The sequence below is a fragment of the Alligator mississippiensis genome, chromosome 1 (assembly GCF_030867095.1).
Source record: "Alligator mississippiensis isolate rAllMis1 chromosome 1, rAllMis1, whole genome shotgun sequence".
Taxonomy (NCBI): domain Eukaryota; kingdom Metazoa; phylum Chordata; order Crocodylia; family Alligatoridae; genus Alligator; species Alligator mississippiensis.
This window is the reverse complement of record NC_081824.1, coordinates 168,325,470-168,342,711: the sequence shown is the minus strand read 5'-3', so window position 1 is coordinate 168,342,711 and position 17,242 is coordinate 168,325,470. Positions and strand designations below refer to the sequence as shown.

At 39.9% G+C, this 17,242-nt stretch overlaps 1 protein-coding gene across 1 annotated transcript in view; it reads left to right on the top strand.

Annotated features, from left to right (window-relative positions):
• Positions 1 to 10,043, top strand: part of ZNF318 (zinc finger protein 318) — a 44,639-nt gene extending 34,596 nt beyond the window's left edge. Inside the window, exons 7-10 of the mRNA XM_059716538.1 lie at positions 1,758 to 1,961; positions 2,429 to 2,528; positions 5,058 to 5,176; positions 5,644 to 10,043. Coding sequence (XP_059572521.1) covers positions 1,758 to 1,961; positions 2,429 to 2,528; positions 5,058 to 5,176; positions 5,644 to 8,997 — 3,777 coding nt within the window. The 3' untranslated portion in view covers positions 8,998 to 10,043. The remainder of the gene's footprint in view (positions 1 to 1,757; positions 1,962 to 2,428; positions 2,529 to 5,057; positions 5,177 to 5,643) is intronic.
• Positions 10,044 to 17,242: the final 7,199 nt, after the last annotated feature.

Genomic DNA, 17,242 nt, shown 5'->3' with positions numbered 1-17,242 from the left:
AACATCCCTCACCATGCAGGCAGCCTGGTTCCCTCTCCTGTCTTATCTCTGCTGTCCAGTGAGCATCCCTCCCCTTTGTGTGGCTAGCCCCACAGCGCAAGTAGCTTGGCCAGCCCCTTCCTGGCTGCTGTAAAAGGAGCTGGATGGGGAAAGGGGGTACATGTTGGCAGCCAGGTAGGAGTCCATGGGCCTCATGCCACTCTGTTGGGAGCCACATGGGGACTGCAGGCCACCACTTGGGTCATTCCTGGTTTAGACTATGATGCATACCACCACTGTTATTTTGACTTGCATTTTTACTTTGTTATATCCATAATAAGCAGGTTACCCTTATTTTAATTTGGAAAATTCTCTACCCTGGCCAGAAATTGCTGGTCTCTTCAGGCACCTATAGACATATAAAATACTAGGATTAATCTCTGACATTGCTCCCACAAGTTTGTTGGTAACTTCAACTAGTAATAATTAGGATTACCTTTTCTAATAACAAAAGATTGCTTTAGCCCTGCTGCAAAGTTGAAATAAACGTTTTGGCTTGCATATGTTTCTTTGTGTTCTACAGTCCCCTTTATCACTGAGTCTTGATGCTCAGTGTGGTGGCACAAAACCTCTACAAATATGGAAGCTGAAAACTGGAACTGAACTGCCAATCCTGCTGGGTTGCTTTCCAAAACAAGAGAACCCAATAAGATATCTTTCTTTAAGGTTTTCTTTACAGTTTCTGTCCACATTAAAGTTCTATCCTGTAATGTACATGATGCTTGCTTTCTGTTGAAATATACATACCTAAAAGGGTGCAAAGATGACTGCCATCACTCATCAGGATGGCATGATTGTTCTAAAGGAAGGTGGCTTACACATTATCTTATAAGATCAAAATTATGTACGTCCATAAAATAATAGCACAGGCAAATCCATTTCTCTGATTCCGTGTACACACTTCCTCGCTTTTTGGGTAAATCATGTATTGATTTCTACATGTTCTCCACGTCCACCAACTGACATATCTAGAACTACTAATCTAAGACAGTAGGGCTGACTAAGTTCCATTCTGAGAGATTGTTTGATTTTTGTCTCCACATCAGGATTCCTGGTTAAAAATATTCCTTTTGACTAGTGCTTTAAAAATTCTAGGGTGCACTCTATTGTTTTTGCCTTTCCAAATCTTTGGAAACCAAGTAGGTATCAAGTATCTAAAGCACAAGACACTAGTGTATCATATACATCTCAGTAAAAGGGCTTCTTCCTAGCTCCTTTATAAGCTGTGAACCTGCTGGAGAGGACAGGCTTTATTTAACATTGCTGGATGTTATTTGTAAGATAGTTTAACTCAACCGGTTTGCTTCATTTTTGTTTTATTTCCTTGCAACTTAGTTTTACAATAACCACATACTGATATTGAGCTGCATTTTAGGTATTATCTAGTACTCTAATACTGTACAGATATTCCACACAACCCTTGAATTAGGAAGGGCGCATGACTTAGGGTATCTGCTTATTGGTTCCTTGATTACCTGCCTACTATCCAGCCATTGCTTCTGGGAATCTTATTGGAAGCTCTTCACTGTGACCACGCAGCATCTGAGCAATGCCTGAAACAGTGGAATTAGCCTGGGCAGTGACCAGCAGGTGATATATATATATATTTTTTTTTTTTGTGTGTGAATATATTTTCTGTTGGAGGCAGGTTCTGCGTTCCAAAGCACCATGTGTGTCCTGCTGTGTCTTAGAAAAATGTTTCCTTTTGTTCAATTTAGGAGTCAAAAACAACTAATGAAAAGTCCAGAGGTAAAAGCCCCAAGCCTGCAGAATCCTCTTCACTGTCATCAAAGCATCCTTTCCAGTTGGCCAATATTTATGAATATTATGATGCAGGGAACCACTGGTGCAAAGACTGCAATACCATCTGTGGGACCATGTTTGACTTTTTTACACACATGCACAATAAGAAACACAGACAGGTATGTGTCAGGTCATCGTCTTCAAGTAGATTTCATGCTGCTATTCGGAATAATGCTCTGAAGTATCAATCACAAAATACCATTTTGCAGGAGAGCAATCTGGCAGGAATGTTGTTTGCCTGCTGTAAAACTGTGGAAGTTTGTGTAGCAGCCAGTGCTTTTTGATTAGGGAAACGGGTTTTTTTAAATTTAGTTCAATAGGGGACAAGCATTAAAGATTATGCATTTCATACTCTGCCATGTCTTTTACGTTTTACCCTTTTCACAGGTTTCTTAATAAGAAGAAACATTTTTTAAAAATTGGAAAAGGGGGAGGGAAAAGGGAGAATATAATTCTTGTAAATATTTTGATTGTAATTTGTGATTTTTAATGTTGTAAAGTGATGTTAAAAGGAAAAACAGGAAAGGTGTAATTGCCTTGCTGTTGCAATGTATGAGCCTGTATGCCTCTGTCACTGTGCAAATAGACCCTGGATCCTTACAACAGACCTTGGGCATCGAAGACCCAGAGTGAGACCAAACAAGATTCTATAAGACGCATTGATAAGATAACTGTCCCCGCCAAAGGTACGTTACTTCCTTTTCTCCTAGATATTGCTTCACTCTGTCCTCCAGCAGGTTCCAGCTGCTCAAGGACAAGGTGAATTGGATTTAAATTGAGATTTAAATCATGAAGCCTCAATGTAATTGCCATTTTCTGCAAAAAGTGCATTCTTGTTGTTTGATACAACCTTAATACATATTATTCACAGCTCAGAGATAGATGTAGGTTTCATTTTTAGAAGGTACATGATATACATTTTAAAGCAGCGATTTTATTTTGACTTTTTTAGATTGATTTTGCAGCTACATCAGAAAACTGAATTACGATTTGGTTATTTTATTTACCAAAGCTAATTAAAGCAGATACTTGTGAAGTCATTTGGAGGTGGACTGTCTCCAGTTCACTAGATTAATCGTGTATATTTGGGGGATATTTTTGCCATGCCATACTAGGATGATAACCACTGTCATAAAAAACAACAGACATATAAATTGTTTTGTTTAACTAAAACAACAAACATATATTTTGGATTTTTTTCTTCAACAATAAACATGTATAATTATTTTAACAAAACAAGCATACATATTTTTCATTTTTTTAACTATTTTAGTTATAAATGTGAAATGTGTCTTTTTAACAAAAATTAAATGGATTATTTCAGCCAGGTCAACATGAGAAACCTATGCAGAAAACTCAGTCTTTACCTTCCTCTTCCTGTTTATTCATAGATTGGAAAAGAAAGATGAGCTTTCTTGCTTTTTCAGTTCCCAAGCGGTATCCCAATTTAGAGTGAATTAGTCCAAAGGAAGAAAATATTCTTTATGTACCTGCAGAAGAAGCTAGTGATGTTATGAACTGGATTACCACTTCAGTAGTCTCTGATGAATCCAGGTGCTTAAGTGACTTTCACCAGTTCACTAGTGTGACTTCCTTTAAAACTTCATCAGCAGCCATATATTTTTTGAATGGTTTATCCTTAGCCCTGAAATTTATTATGGAGAGATTATTGCTAGATGTCCATGCCATAGCCAACTCCTCCTCTTCAGCAGTTAAGGATTGACCTTGGTATAGAGTATTGAGATTATTGGCAAGAAAATGAGCTGGAGATAGTGCTTGATGATCCATTTATTTTTTTAATGCTTGTAATTTAACTCTGTCATGGCATATTTCTCTTTTCAAGGTCTCACTCGGTCTCTTCCAAATTTAAACAACATCAGCAATAAAACACCAATTTCCCTGTACTTTGTTCAAGGCTATGGAAATAGGCTTCAGGATAGTCAGCATATGTTCTACATTTCTCTTGAGCCGAATGTTGAGAACTTTGGCTATGACATTTCCATCTACTTTGTCACAATTTTGTTCACAAATTGTCATCGGATTAGGCCAGTTCTCAATATATTGGTCAAAACAGTCCACTGCTGAGTTCCATCACATGTCTTGTGGGAGAGTTAGTTTGGTTCCCCCTGCTTTGTTCAGAGCAGCTGCTGCAAATTGATTGTTATGGAAGTATTTTGCAATTTCAACAACATTAGCCTTTATTTCTGGAGCACTGAAGTCTTTGGCTAAGAGGTACATCAAATGAGTGCTGCAGCCATATGTTACTAGCTAATGTTAGCCATTCAGAGTAGGTGTAAATGTTTCATTCTGTGGTTATTCATGTTGAAAAGCGCATGGAGTAAGGTCTCAGGAAAACAGGTGGGTTTTAAATTCCTTGACAATTTGCTTTTTCCAAATGTTAGGTGACTTTCTTACTTGAAATGCTCAGATGTGCAGATGAAGAACTAGGAGCTGGAAAGTGCTTGTAAAAGATACTGTGGTTTGTGTGGACTTGAGCAGTATTTCAGCTGCCTTGTATTAGGTAGCTTTGCTTTATCTGTGATGTTTTGCTTCTGAGAGTCACTAAAACACATCTATAGTGGATAACTTGATGGGTTGCAATGAATGGAATGGTTTTGAGAGAACCATGAGGAAAGGATGAGGAGTAAAATGGTGCACTTAAGTCCTGGTAGCAGTTAGTAAATGTACTTACAACTTGTTTTAATCTTCATACAACTTCAGTAATGGCTCAGTGAGGTTTTGCTGTAGGTTGGATTACTGCAGTTTGCTTTTTGTGGGCATAAAAATGCAATGAGTTAAGCTCTTTTAACGAGTTGCCTTTTTCTCCGAAGTTTGTTGCTATTGATTTTTTGAGTGTTTTTTCCTAAAGAAGATCTTGCAATCTTAAGTGTTTTTAAGTGGAATTTGTAGTTGATGTAAGTGAAAAAATAAAAAGCCAGTTGATATTCCAAGAAGTACTAGTGTGATTGAATAAAAGAACTGAAAATAATTCTTTGTCATTAAGTGTTTTTAAAAAATGTAGGGAATACTGCTAGTGAAGGTTCTTTTATCAGGATTGTAAATAGCATTATCACCACTTGTACAACTGCATGAAGAGGGAACATTGCTGGAGGTTTCATTGTTCCTTGTACTTGACACAGATTTTTTTTTGGTTGGCTTTTTTAAAGGTTAATTATATTCTTGTACTATTTGATTGTTTTCTTTGGCCTTTTCAGGCACTGAGTTTCTGATTCCTATCACTGGATATTATTGCCAACTCTGTCACGAATTTTTTGGAGATCAGATCTCAGCAGAGCAACATGTGAAAAGTCATCCTCACAATGAGAAATATAAGGTTTGTACATCGCATACCAGGAGTAAGCCATTCCTTTTTTAGCTTGTACTTACTCTTTTTTTCTTTTTCTTCTCCTTTTATTAGAAATAATATTTGACTCCTTAATTTATAAATTTGAATAGCTTTACCATTTAGTTCTGAGCCAACTAAATAGACTAAGAGCAAGAATTAAAAGTTGCCTGCTATGTTAGAGGCTCATCTGTCATGTGCATAATGTTGAAGTGGTCACGCTTCAGTCCCAGTGCTGATTTCCAGACAGTTTCGTTAAACATAGGAGATAACTTGAGTACTTTCTTAGCAATGAGTTACAGAATCCTGGGTCTATGAAGCCCTGGTTCATGGTAGGAAGTTATTCTCTGTTCTCCATTAAGTGTTGGAACTGGCAAGTTTTAACAAGTCTAAACTGCTCCAGAGCAGAATTTTTCTTTTGTAATTGCTATTGACACTGTACCACTTCTCTTTCACAGAAATATGTGGATGAAAATCCACTCTACGAAGAGAGGAGAAACCTGGACCGTCAGGCCGGGTTGGCTGTGGTCCTGGAAACAGAACGCAGGCGACAGAATGAGCTGAAACGAAAACTGAGTGAAAAGCAGAAAGAAGAGAAAGATGAGAAGAAGGCGAAAGTAGTAAAGAAAGAGGAAACAAAGAGCACTCCAGAGCTGGGAGAAGGGCCTAATGAAACCAAAAGTACTCTGGGCAGAATAGATCCTGCTGGGCGAAAACTTGGAATTAAGCTTAAACTGAAGAAGGAAGAGAAGAAAGAAGAGAAGAAAGAAGAAAAGAAAGAGGAATCTTCAACTCAGTCTTCCTTTGGAAAGTTCAGCTGGAAGAAGAATGAGAAAGAGGATAAGAGCCTAGGAGCAGCTTCAGCTGTCCCAAAGGAGGAGAATGCTGAAGGAAACAAAGATAAGGAGGAGGGTAAGTCTCCGTCTGGAAAACCCCATGTGAAGCCCATTGAAATAAAGCTTTCTGGGAAAACTGTGATACCACACACTAGCCCCTGGACACCAGTCTCTTCTACTTCAACACAAGCAAAAATTCGACCCAATCTGCCAGTTCCCACCATGATTCTGAGGAAATCTGTAACTGCAACAGTAAGCAAGCCAGCACCTTTGAACACTTTTTTGTCTATAAAATCTTCTGGAGCCACCATCAAACCTCTGCCTGTGGTGAAAGAAACCTTTGCAGACTTGTTGCTGCCTCCAGATATCATCTCAAAAGCATTTGGTGGAGAAGAAGTAATTTTGAAAGGGACACAGGAGGATTTGAAAGTGCCAGAGAAGAATGAGTCTTCTCAGGCTTCTGAGATACCGCCTCCGCCCCCACCCCCACCTCCGCCCCCACCCAAGCAGACAGCTGTCATCCCAGCAGATGAAGTGGCTCCAGGTGTGTCTGAGAGTGAACAGCCCATATTGGCAATGCCAGTGCGCCCTCCTCCACCACCATTTTCTACTGTTTTTAGTGACCAGGCTAAAAAAATAGAGAAAAGGAACTCTTGCCTGGCCACAGCTAATGCTAAAGATCTTTATGGTATTTTTTACAGTAGTGGTGGAAAGAATTCAGCTGATGGCAAACTCGCAAGTTCAACTTGTCTAGTTCCAAATGGAGAAAACGCTAATCTAGTAAAAACAGAGAGAAACATAGACATGCTATCAAACTCTAAACAAAGTATTAATACATCACAAAATGTAGTTACTTACTCAGAGGCTAGTCAGGTACACAAAGCAGAGAAGACCTCTGCACCTGAGAAGATGGAAATCCAGGAAACTTGTAAAGCAAAAAGCACTGAAATCCCAAACAGTGTTCAGGAGGAGGTGAACCACAAATCCCAAACTACTCTTACATCAGATATTTGGGCTAAACCCAAAGAGGAGGAATCCTTGCAATCTAAAGTTCTAGTAGAAGATACTTTAATATCCTGTGAGAATGAGGCAGAAATTAACAAGAAGCCAATAGAGTCTCAGATATCCAAATTGTCAGAAACTAAAACTGATACTGCTGGTCAGAACTCTTCTGTAATGAGACACTTAGGTGCAGCAAGTGTAGAAAAGGTGGTCAACCAGGTACCCCAAGGCCCACAGATAAATGAGGTCCAAGAAAAAATTGGAGACAGACAGACAGACGATACCATGGATAACAAAGCAGATGCATCTGGTACCTTGAAAAAAGATGTAGAGATAAAAAACTTAGAATTAACAGGGTCTCACTCTGAAGTTAGTTTGGAACACTCCAGGGGTCTGTCATCTGCTGTAGACCATGAAATGCAAAATGTGGAAGATCACAGTTTAGTAGAGGAAAAATTAAGCAATAACTTCAGTAAAACTAATAGAGAAATTGATGGGCCAGGTGCGCCACATGCTAAGAGTAAATTGATTCCAAAATTGCAAGGGCCATCAGCTAAAGTCAGGAAGAAAAAAATTCCAGTAGCAAAGATGAGAGAGCAGAGTTGTAATGATGCTTCCTTAAAAGAGGTGAAACAGGAAAATACTGACTCAGAAAGGTTTCAGTCAGAAATCACTGATGAAGTCCCACAGATTTCAGAAATACAAAATACTGTTTCAAAATTGACAGCATGCCCTGATGAATTGGCTTTATCCAAAACTAGTAATGAAAAAGAACAGGTCATTTTGGATTGTTCTCAGTCAACAAGTAGTCAGAAACTACTAGATGCCCCAGTAGTAGAAATAAACGATTCAAGTGAAGTCACCATCTCAGAATCAATAGAGATGAAATCAGACACAAGTTTCATCAATGTAGAAATGACAAATAGCTCATTAGTGTTACAAAAAGAGGGCAGGAATGAACTTTCAAGCTGTGCAATCCACCAGTCCCAGAAGCAAGGAGTCACAGAGTTAGCCAGCACCTGTACTACAAATACTGTTGAAGCCAACTCCAGTCTAAAACTGTTTAGTGTTAAAAATAACACTTCAGGAGGAACTGGATCAGATGAAAAGATAGATGCTTTAATTGCAGAGAAAAATTCAGAAGAGAGGGGGATTGTAGACTTTTCTACTCAGCCTGATATGGTCCAAGAGTCGCTGAATGATGCCCTTGCCACAGACTTTAGTGTGGGACCCCTTGGAGAGGGCAGTGTCTCCCGCACTGAAATGAACTGTGAAATCTTAAAAGCCACAGCAGTCAACGACTTTGACTTGAACACCAGTTATTCAGGATTCAATTTTGAACAGTCTGAAACGCTCACATTAAATTTTAACATTGAAAATGAGGGAGATTCCTTAAAGCCAGAAAATGTAAAGTCTAGTGGTACTTCTACCCTTAAAACAGAGTTGGAATTAGAAAGCATTGATTTCAGTTTGGGGGACATAGAAGTGGAACGTGCACATCTGGGTATTCTTACAGATCTTAGTGAAGATACGGAAGATGTTCCAAAGTTAGAAACCATCACATCCATTGGTTTGGAGTCCAGTAAAACCTGTGAACTGAGCATTCAGCAGCCAGTGGATGAACCAGAAATCATTGATTTTGTTGCATTAACTTCTGGTGATCAAGAAGAAAAGTTTTGTACCCTAATCTCTGAAACAGGTGTCACACACCTTGAGTCACAATCATCAAATAGTGATACTACAGAGATAGGCATGCCTGTTCTAGATATTCAGGGAATGCCTCCGATGTCTGAGATCCTTCTGCAAGTGGAGGAGAGCAAAGATGGCACTGCTGATGCTACTGAAATGCCATCGTTGAGTTGTGATGGAGACGGTGTGGAAAGCCAGGCAGCTGGGTGCATTGAAACTCCTCTTCCTGAGCTCAAAGACACACCTGGAAAGGAGGGTGGCTTGGGTGAAAATGGAAATTGCTGACAGTAGTTTGGAAATGAACCCAGCTAATCCTAATATTTGAGGAGCCCTGGCTGCAGTTTTGTTTATATATGTGTATATATAAATATGTTTTTGGTTCTGTTTCGGTTTGATATGTTGGATGTATTTGCATCCTACAGTAGATATTGACTAATGCTAAAGCATATTTTACCAAAACCAGACACACACTTTATTCTGTACATACTGAATTGTGTAAAATGTCTTTCCTGTGAAATTTTGCCAATTTCTTTTCTATACTCTGCCATTAAAGTGGAATTTCTCACCTATAATGCGTGTGTCTTGGTTGTTTATTTTTTGGCTTTTATTCTTTATCATTTTGGGACACTTTCCAGTTCATGCTGTTTCTATCAGTAGCATTCCTCGACTAGCCTGGCCGGTGTGACAAGCTCAAGAAACCTGTTCAGAACATAAGGAAATGGAGACTCTTACCGAAGAATTAAAACTGATAATTTCTTTAAAATGTAATGCATGATTTTGATTGCTTTCATTGTTTGAAATGCAGAACTTGTTAATAGAATTGCCTTTTGAATGGTTTCATGTCCTGTGGTTTGTAATTATGTTATTGTATTACATCTGTACTTCAAATGTCTCGTGCTGTATTGTATTATGGATGCCACCTCACTAAGCAAGGGAAGAAAATCTATCCGACTCACTTTTGGAGAAGAAGACTATTCGGTAAGGCTCTGTGGCCTGACACCTGGACCAGACATTTTGAGGTCACTTACATGATTTGAAATAGCCTTTCTTTCATTGTATTGTGATCTAGTAACTATTTGTGTTAAATCATTTAGCAGCTGCCCAGTTCATGAAGAAGCAGAAGATCTGAACCCTGGTCTCAGAAATTGGACTCGCCCCATGTGACACAGATACATGCATACCCACCCTGAATGGTCCCTGAGCTATTAAAACCTGTAGTATGATGGTTTTCATTGTACAGCGTGTCAAAGACTTAAAACATTTAATGTTTGCTTGGATAAATCTAACATTTTTATTTGTAAATCATTTAAAAATAAACGTGATCAAAAATACTTTCTTCTAGATATTTTTTTTATTGTAAACGAGTACTTCATTTTAACAGACTTAATCCTGAAGCAGACATTGAAACTCATATAACAGTTGAGAGAATGAAGATCTTGAGCAATGGGCTTAACCAGTAAAGGCCTGGTAAAATTCATGTTGAAATCAATAAAGACTCCAGTTGATGTTGTTGAAGGCTTGAGAAGGTCCTGAGTTAATTCGGGGTTAGCAAAAAATAGCAGAGGCTTGTCCGCTTCATCGTTCTCCTTTTTAACCCCTTGCCCAACCCAATACCCTTTATCTTTGAAGGTGAACCTGTATATAGGCACAGAATGGGTTTGTTTTTTTCTTTTGGTTTGTTTTCCCTTTCCTGTTTTACTGGGTGTATAAAGAGAGTTGGAGTAGTTTCTCAGAATCCTTTTATTGTATTACTTGTGTTTAGAAATTTTGATTCTCTTTAGCCTGACCCTGGAGAGAGTGCAAATGGTGATGTCACAAGAAAGCAAGTTGCTGAAAATTAAGTTGTTAAGAGGGGAAGGAAACTTTTTGTGAAACTATTTAGAGTTGTATAGTTATACAGTATATAAACAATTACTGTTTTGAATATAGGAACTTTGTTAAAGCGTTGTCACCCTTTCCTCTTCGGTTGAAATGTTATGTCCTTTGTGAATTCTTTTTTCTTTACATCTCCCACCAGCCTGCCTAACTAAACCAGAGAAGACAAGATTTTACATTTTGATATTTGTAAGTTAACACACAGCTTGGGGTGGTCTTTGTACAGGGGAACTCTTCAAGTAGTCTTCAGACATCATGAAGCAAACTTTTCAGAGCTGTTTATGGATCTTGTTTGACAAATAATTATTTTCTCAATGATACTTCTATCCTGTGAGTAATTGACTGCAGATGGCAATAGATGTTGACTTTTTTTTTAACTTCTCTTCTTTGTTCCATTCTCTTCAGGGGTTATTCTGTTCTCTGGTGTCACTTGCAACCTCCTCTGTTTTCTTGCCAGCTTTGTGTGGCTTTCAGAGTAATTGTGTATGGTGATGGGGATGTTCAGGTGATATAGCTTTAGCCTACTAATGGAACTTTTGGACATAAGGGGATGAGGCTGAATCTCCGTGCTTTTGGGTTTAAAGTGCTGCTGCATTGGGCTGTAGTGGCACTTCGAGGTCTATCAGTTTGTGGGTCACTGAAGGTAAGGGTCTCATGGATAGTGCCTTGCTCCAGATGTCCTTGTTGCACACCATACCATCCCTGTGGGAAGTACTCTGCTTGATGAATTAATAAATATAGACTTCATTTTTTGGGCAGAAAATGAATTTGAATCCTGCTTTTTCAGTGTTCTGTAGTAAAGGACAGGAGTTGGCTGTGAATGACAAGTAGACATACAGCATTAGGTGGAAAGCAAGCATTTTGTGATCTGAGAACTACTACTACTCAGTCATTTCCCCCAACCTCTGGAGGTTAAAGTGGTTTGTTATAAGAGAAATTGCATCTATTTTCTTATGCTAGTCCCTAGGAAATGTGTTGTAACAAATGACGGTCCTTGTTCAGGTTCTGAGGGTTTGGAATAGCAGCATGTGCTTTGGTTTAGAATGGAGGGGACCTGAAATTGCTGTTGAGATGGGCAGACCTGGAACAGTAACGGCTGCTGAAGAACACAGGGAGAGCATGTTGATGGGAGAACTGTGTACGGGTCCCTTTCATGAAACAGTACGCATTTTATTTTGTCTTTAGCTATAGTTTACAGAGAAATGCATTAAACAGTTTATCTACCGTACTGGTCCTCTCTTTGAGCATAACTCTAGCATAATGCTCTGACTTGAAAGTCCTAAATCTAAGTCTTGGATTCTTTATTCCAGATCCTGAGGAGGAGGGGCGAATTATGGGAAGGGCTTTGTTTGTGTTTGTTTGCATTACCTGTCCTTTCTGACTTGATTTGTCTCGCAATTTCATGATGAGTAGGGAGTTGCCTTTCTCTTTCATCTTAGAACAGAGCTGTCCTACTGGCAGCCTTTGAGGAGATAAAATGCCGCTCCCACCCAGTCATTGCTGCTGCTTTTGCTGTGGCTGGAGCAGCTGCTGCGGTATCAGGACTTCCCCAGTGTCAACTTCATGCTCCTGGGGGCAATTCAGCATAGCCTGTGCTGCCAGGGGAGGCAGCTGGTGGGGAGCTGAAGGTGAGGCATAGGGGGCAGCAGGGTAGGAGGGGTGCCTGTGCGCCTAGCATGCAAACTATGGGGCCTATCACCCCCACAGTATGCAGCCTCCATTGTGGCCCATGGAGTGTGCATCTCTTGGCTGCCTAGAAGTTGGACAGCCCTGTCTTAGAACAGTTGTTGGTTCTATTCAGCTACAAAGGAAAAAGGAATAACAGAAGCCTTACTTACACAAGGGCTCCAAATCAGGCAAAACTATCTCCTCACTTTGAAGAGCAATGTTTGAATGACAAATATTTACCTGATGCTGCAAATGTCAGCATGCCTTACTGGAGTGTGGCTTAAATGAAGGAAAGTTGCTGCAGAACTTGGATTAATTTCTGTAAAATAGCGCAGCAAGGGAAACGCTGTAAAGTGGCAAGCTTTCCTTTTGCTCATACCAATCAGTCTAGGCATTGCTACATTACAGCCTCAGGCATTGGTATCAGATATCTAAAACATCTGTGAATGTATGTGGGAAGAGTCAGCTTTCAGATCTGACTCCCTGTAGATTTAGCCCAATGGTTCTCAAACTTTTTAGACTCAAGACACCCCTCATTAATCTCAAAGCACCTCTCAGAAAATGCAAGCTCTTAGTTTTCACTTTGTTTTTGACTACAGAAAAATAATAGAGCACTTTTTTTGGTTGAAAAGAACTGAGGTTGTGAACCACAATGACCTTGTTCAGGTCAGGGGAAGGCAGGGCCATTACCATGAAACTGAAAGCACGCATTGCTATCACTTCTTCCTGACACCAAATACTGCCCAAGCTCTACATCCACAGGCCCAATCTAATGGCTCTGTGGGCCATAGGTTACCAATCCCTGATTTTTGTGGATTTTTTTCTTGACATGAGAGAGAGGGGAAGAGAGCGGGGCGCATTTCAGTATAACTAGTTGTAAAGGGTTAATCTTATCCCCCAAAATAAACATAGTCTATTTTAATTTCTCCCAAACATGTTTGTGTGTTAAGGATGAAAACTGATAGCAGTAAGTAACATGCAAGGTTTTGGGAAAGATTACAAAAAGGTTTAGTTGAACAGTGTGTCCCTAGTTTTTTTAGCATGGAAAGAGATTGATGAAGTCCTCACAGAGAAGTGGCGGGTCTCTAGTGTTTTATCAGTTAAGGGTGAATTTGAGACCTTCTAAAATTTGCCAATGAAAAAAAATGACTTGAGTTAGTCAAGTCTGGCCATTGAGGGAACTTCACAAGTAGCTAACAAAGATACAACTGGGCAGCCTATAAAATTCTGCACTAAATTAATATAGCCCAGAACATGTTAAAAAAAAATCTCTCATACGCACTTATGGATTTGGAGTTAAATGAAAGAGTACATAAATTGCTGATTAGCAAAGGTGTGTAGTCAGTATATTCAGCACATAGCACTTAACTTTTTTTAATTCATGCACTGTTTCTCGTTGGGGAGAGGAAGGGCAAAGGAGAATGGCATGAGGTAGGTACTAGTCTTGCCATTAATGTAATGCTATATTGATGTCCACCTTTTTTAAGCTACAGGGCCAAGCATTTCAAAAAGAGAAAGGAACCTAAATAGAATACTCACCAATGCAGAAATGCAAAAGGGTCATCTGAAAAACATGGAATATTCAATAACAGCTGCTAAATAAATAGAAGGTATTGGGAATTCTTATCTTGGTATTTAGGTTAATTTCTGGTCTCATATCAAATGGGAAAAAGCAAAATTCGAAAGGCAACAAAATCGGAGAGTGAGGGACTCCTTGGGGGGAGGAATTGAGCGATTTGAGACTAGTTTGTGCTGCTTAATTTGAAGAATCAGAAAATAGGTAAGGAAAAAAGGTGTATTGGCAAAATAATATCTATCAGGAATTATTACTATTCCTTGTAATACAAAAACCAGCGGGTACTGAATTTAAAAAAGCAATATTTTAAATGATTTAAGTATTAGACATGAGTATAACCAATAGAACTTTCTGCCACAGCATATTCATCAAATGTCTTAGAAAGCTTCAAAAAGTAGTATCTTGATGGCACCAGCAGTCACATTGTTAAAAATGTCAATATAGTATATCAAGTGAGTCCACTGAGGTCAGGAGGAAATTGCACGTGATCCACAGCTCTAGCAGGTAACAGTGTGGTGCTTTATATGGAGATTTATGCTTTCTTCTGTAGCAACTGGCATTGACCCCTTGGAAACAGGGTACAGGAATAGGAAAACCCTGGGTCAGTTGCAATGTGGTAGTCCTTGTATAGAAGTATTATGATGTCTGTTGGTACAAAAGGACCCATATAGCTCCTTTGACTACTGATTTCCATTTCAGATCCTCTTAGCCCCTGGGACAGAAACCTGTTCTGTATTTTGAGTGCCCTAAGTGTTAGCATCCTGGATCATGTCAAAACAAGGCTAGAGTTTTTGTTCTTCTAGAAGCCACTTATCCCAAGTATCACCCAGCCTCCTGTTGCTTATTAGCACAATCCAGGATTGTGTTTTGGATTATTCTGTTCTCCTGTAGCTGTACTTTCTGGTCTGTATTTTCCTGACTTCTCCAGAGAGCCTCAAGAATTGTATATTGGAAGCTTTGGTAAGAAAAGCAAAGCAAAGCAAAGCGGGCCCCAGAGAGTTTTGAATAGATCTAATAGGCTGTGTGGGATGGCCACCCAATAGCTCTGTGACAGGCCTGTTCCCCTTCCTAGTTTTTTGGTTAATTTTCACAGGACGAATGAAGATGCTCCCTGAAGCTGTCTGACTGTTGGAATCCTACTCAAAAAGGTGAGTATAGTTTTGCATGCCTGGGTAAAGTGTTCTTAACCCTTTCTTTTCTCTTTTGGGTGAGGGCACATTGGGCTGTAAAGTCTTTGTTGATTTAAAGTTTTGCTGTTAACACTTAGAACACTAATCAGCATCAAGGCTATTTCTTCTATATTCTTTATTGTTAGATGTCTTCTCCATGGAGCTATATGTATGTCCCTTTTTCAGCATCCTAGAAGGCTATGTATATATGTGGATGCTTCTCTTCCTCTAGTAAACAGTATTACTTTAAACTGAAACATTAAATGGTTACTGTGAAATTACTTTGGAGCCTGTGTGCTGTTTTATTGAACATTATTTTCAGTGAAGGGTTTAAACATTTCAATACTTAATGAAGCCCTGAAAACAGTTTTAGGGGGAGGAAAAAGCGAAAGCTGCCTTGTAGAGACGCATGTACCATGATGGTAATGGGGAGGTGTCTTATTGTCTATAGATTTACCTGACATTTTCCAACCAGCTTGAAACTCGAGACACCTCCACTTAAATTATTTTGTGAGCCTCCTTTTCTGTACACTCAGTGCCTTTAAGGGAGGTTGATGCTGTTTTTCACCACAAAAATGTCTTATTAAAACATTTGATCGACAGCTGGCAGGCACACAAAAGAACAGAGGCAAATCCAGGGAGAAGATCTATTCTAGTTTTTGTGGATTTATCACAGCTGTTGATTATCCCAGAAAATAAAACCAGGAGGCCAGCCTTATGCTGTATAAATGTAATGTAGGATGATCTCATCCTGTTGTAAGAAGGAACAACTAAGATCACTTGTCTGTGCAGTATGTCAGAGATGGCTCTTACTGGAGAGTACAGTTACTGCATGGGGAAGGAGGAAAGGAGTTGGGGGAGAGGACAAGAATGTGGAGAAAGCAGCAGGTACTGGACTAGGGCAAATGGATGAGAGGAAGCATAGTCCTTGAGGGGTAAGGGAGTGGGGAGAGCAGACTATATATGGGAAGGGAGATGGATCAAAGTTGTGGGGAACAGCCATGGAAGGATGGGGTTATGGTAATGGCAGAACCAGAGACTTGGCTGAAGAATCTGGTAGAGGCAGAGAAATTGGGGCAAGGTTGAGAGTTTCAAGGGAACAGAGAGGAAGGACAGACCAGTGGTTAGGAATTGGGGCAGGGAGGAACCCTGGGTTCAATTTTCAGCTCTACCACAGACTTCCTGTGTGACCTGACCAAGTCCGTCTCAGTACCTGAGCTCCTCATTAGTAACATGAAGATAACAATACTGGGGTATCTCACGAGGTCCTTGCAAGGATAATAAAGGTGTTAGGGTATCGCAATGCTTGGGAGGGAGATAAAGGCTTGGATAAGGAATGCTGTTAACAAAGGGAGCAGGGGCCCAGAGTTGGGAGAACTGGGTGGGTGGGTAATAAAGCAAGGGCCTCGAGATACCTAGAGATGGGGAAGTGGAGATAATGGGAAGTAATATCTAAGACTGTCATGAGAGAGATGGTGCTGAATAAATCTAGGGGAATGGGGCATACAGAGCACTTGGCACTGGTGAAGCAGGGAAATGGGACATACTATTACTGGGGAGAAGAGGGAATGGGATGCTCAGTCTGAGGAAGCAGGAGCACCCAGAGCCCCTAATGTGGGGAAAATTGGGAACATAGCTCTTGTTATGAAGGAAGGGCAGAAGGAGTTGTTGGGAGTCCCTGAAATGGCAGTAAATAGGGTAGCACACAGGAGCTTGTGAGACTGGAATAACGTGATCCTGATATGTGGAGAAGATCCAAACGCTAAGTGTGCTTGGCCTACAGAGGCTGTGTGTGTTCTCCCCTATTGACCCTACTTAAACTTGGAATTCGGCCCTCTACAGCATGAGTTTGACATCCCTACTTTTGATTTATTCTCTTCAGATGTCCCCTGGTGAGACTCCTTTGGGGTAGCACTGGGATTGCTTAGCTTTTCTTCATGTGCCACTGGAATAAAGTTAACAGTGTTTGGAAGGTGGAGGCAGTCCTGCCTTGCTCAGTTCAACTAATCTGTTAGATATTTGGTTTAGGTGAGGTAGAAGCCTAAATCCCATTTGCAAAAGTGACAGACCATTTGGAGTTTAAATCTCATTGACTTTCTCTTAAACGCATTTAAAAATGCGATACATCTTCTCTGAGCCATGTTCTGGCTAAACTGTCATTAAGATGCCTGGATTATTACTTTTAGCAGTTAAGAGCTCTCAATCTCTGAAACATTTAATACTGTAGAGAATGAGATGAAGT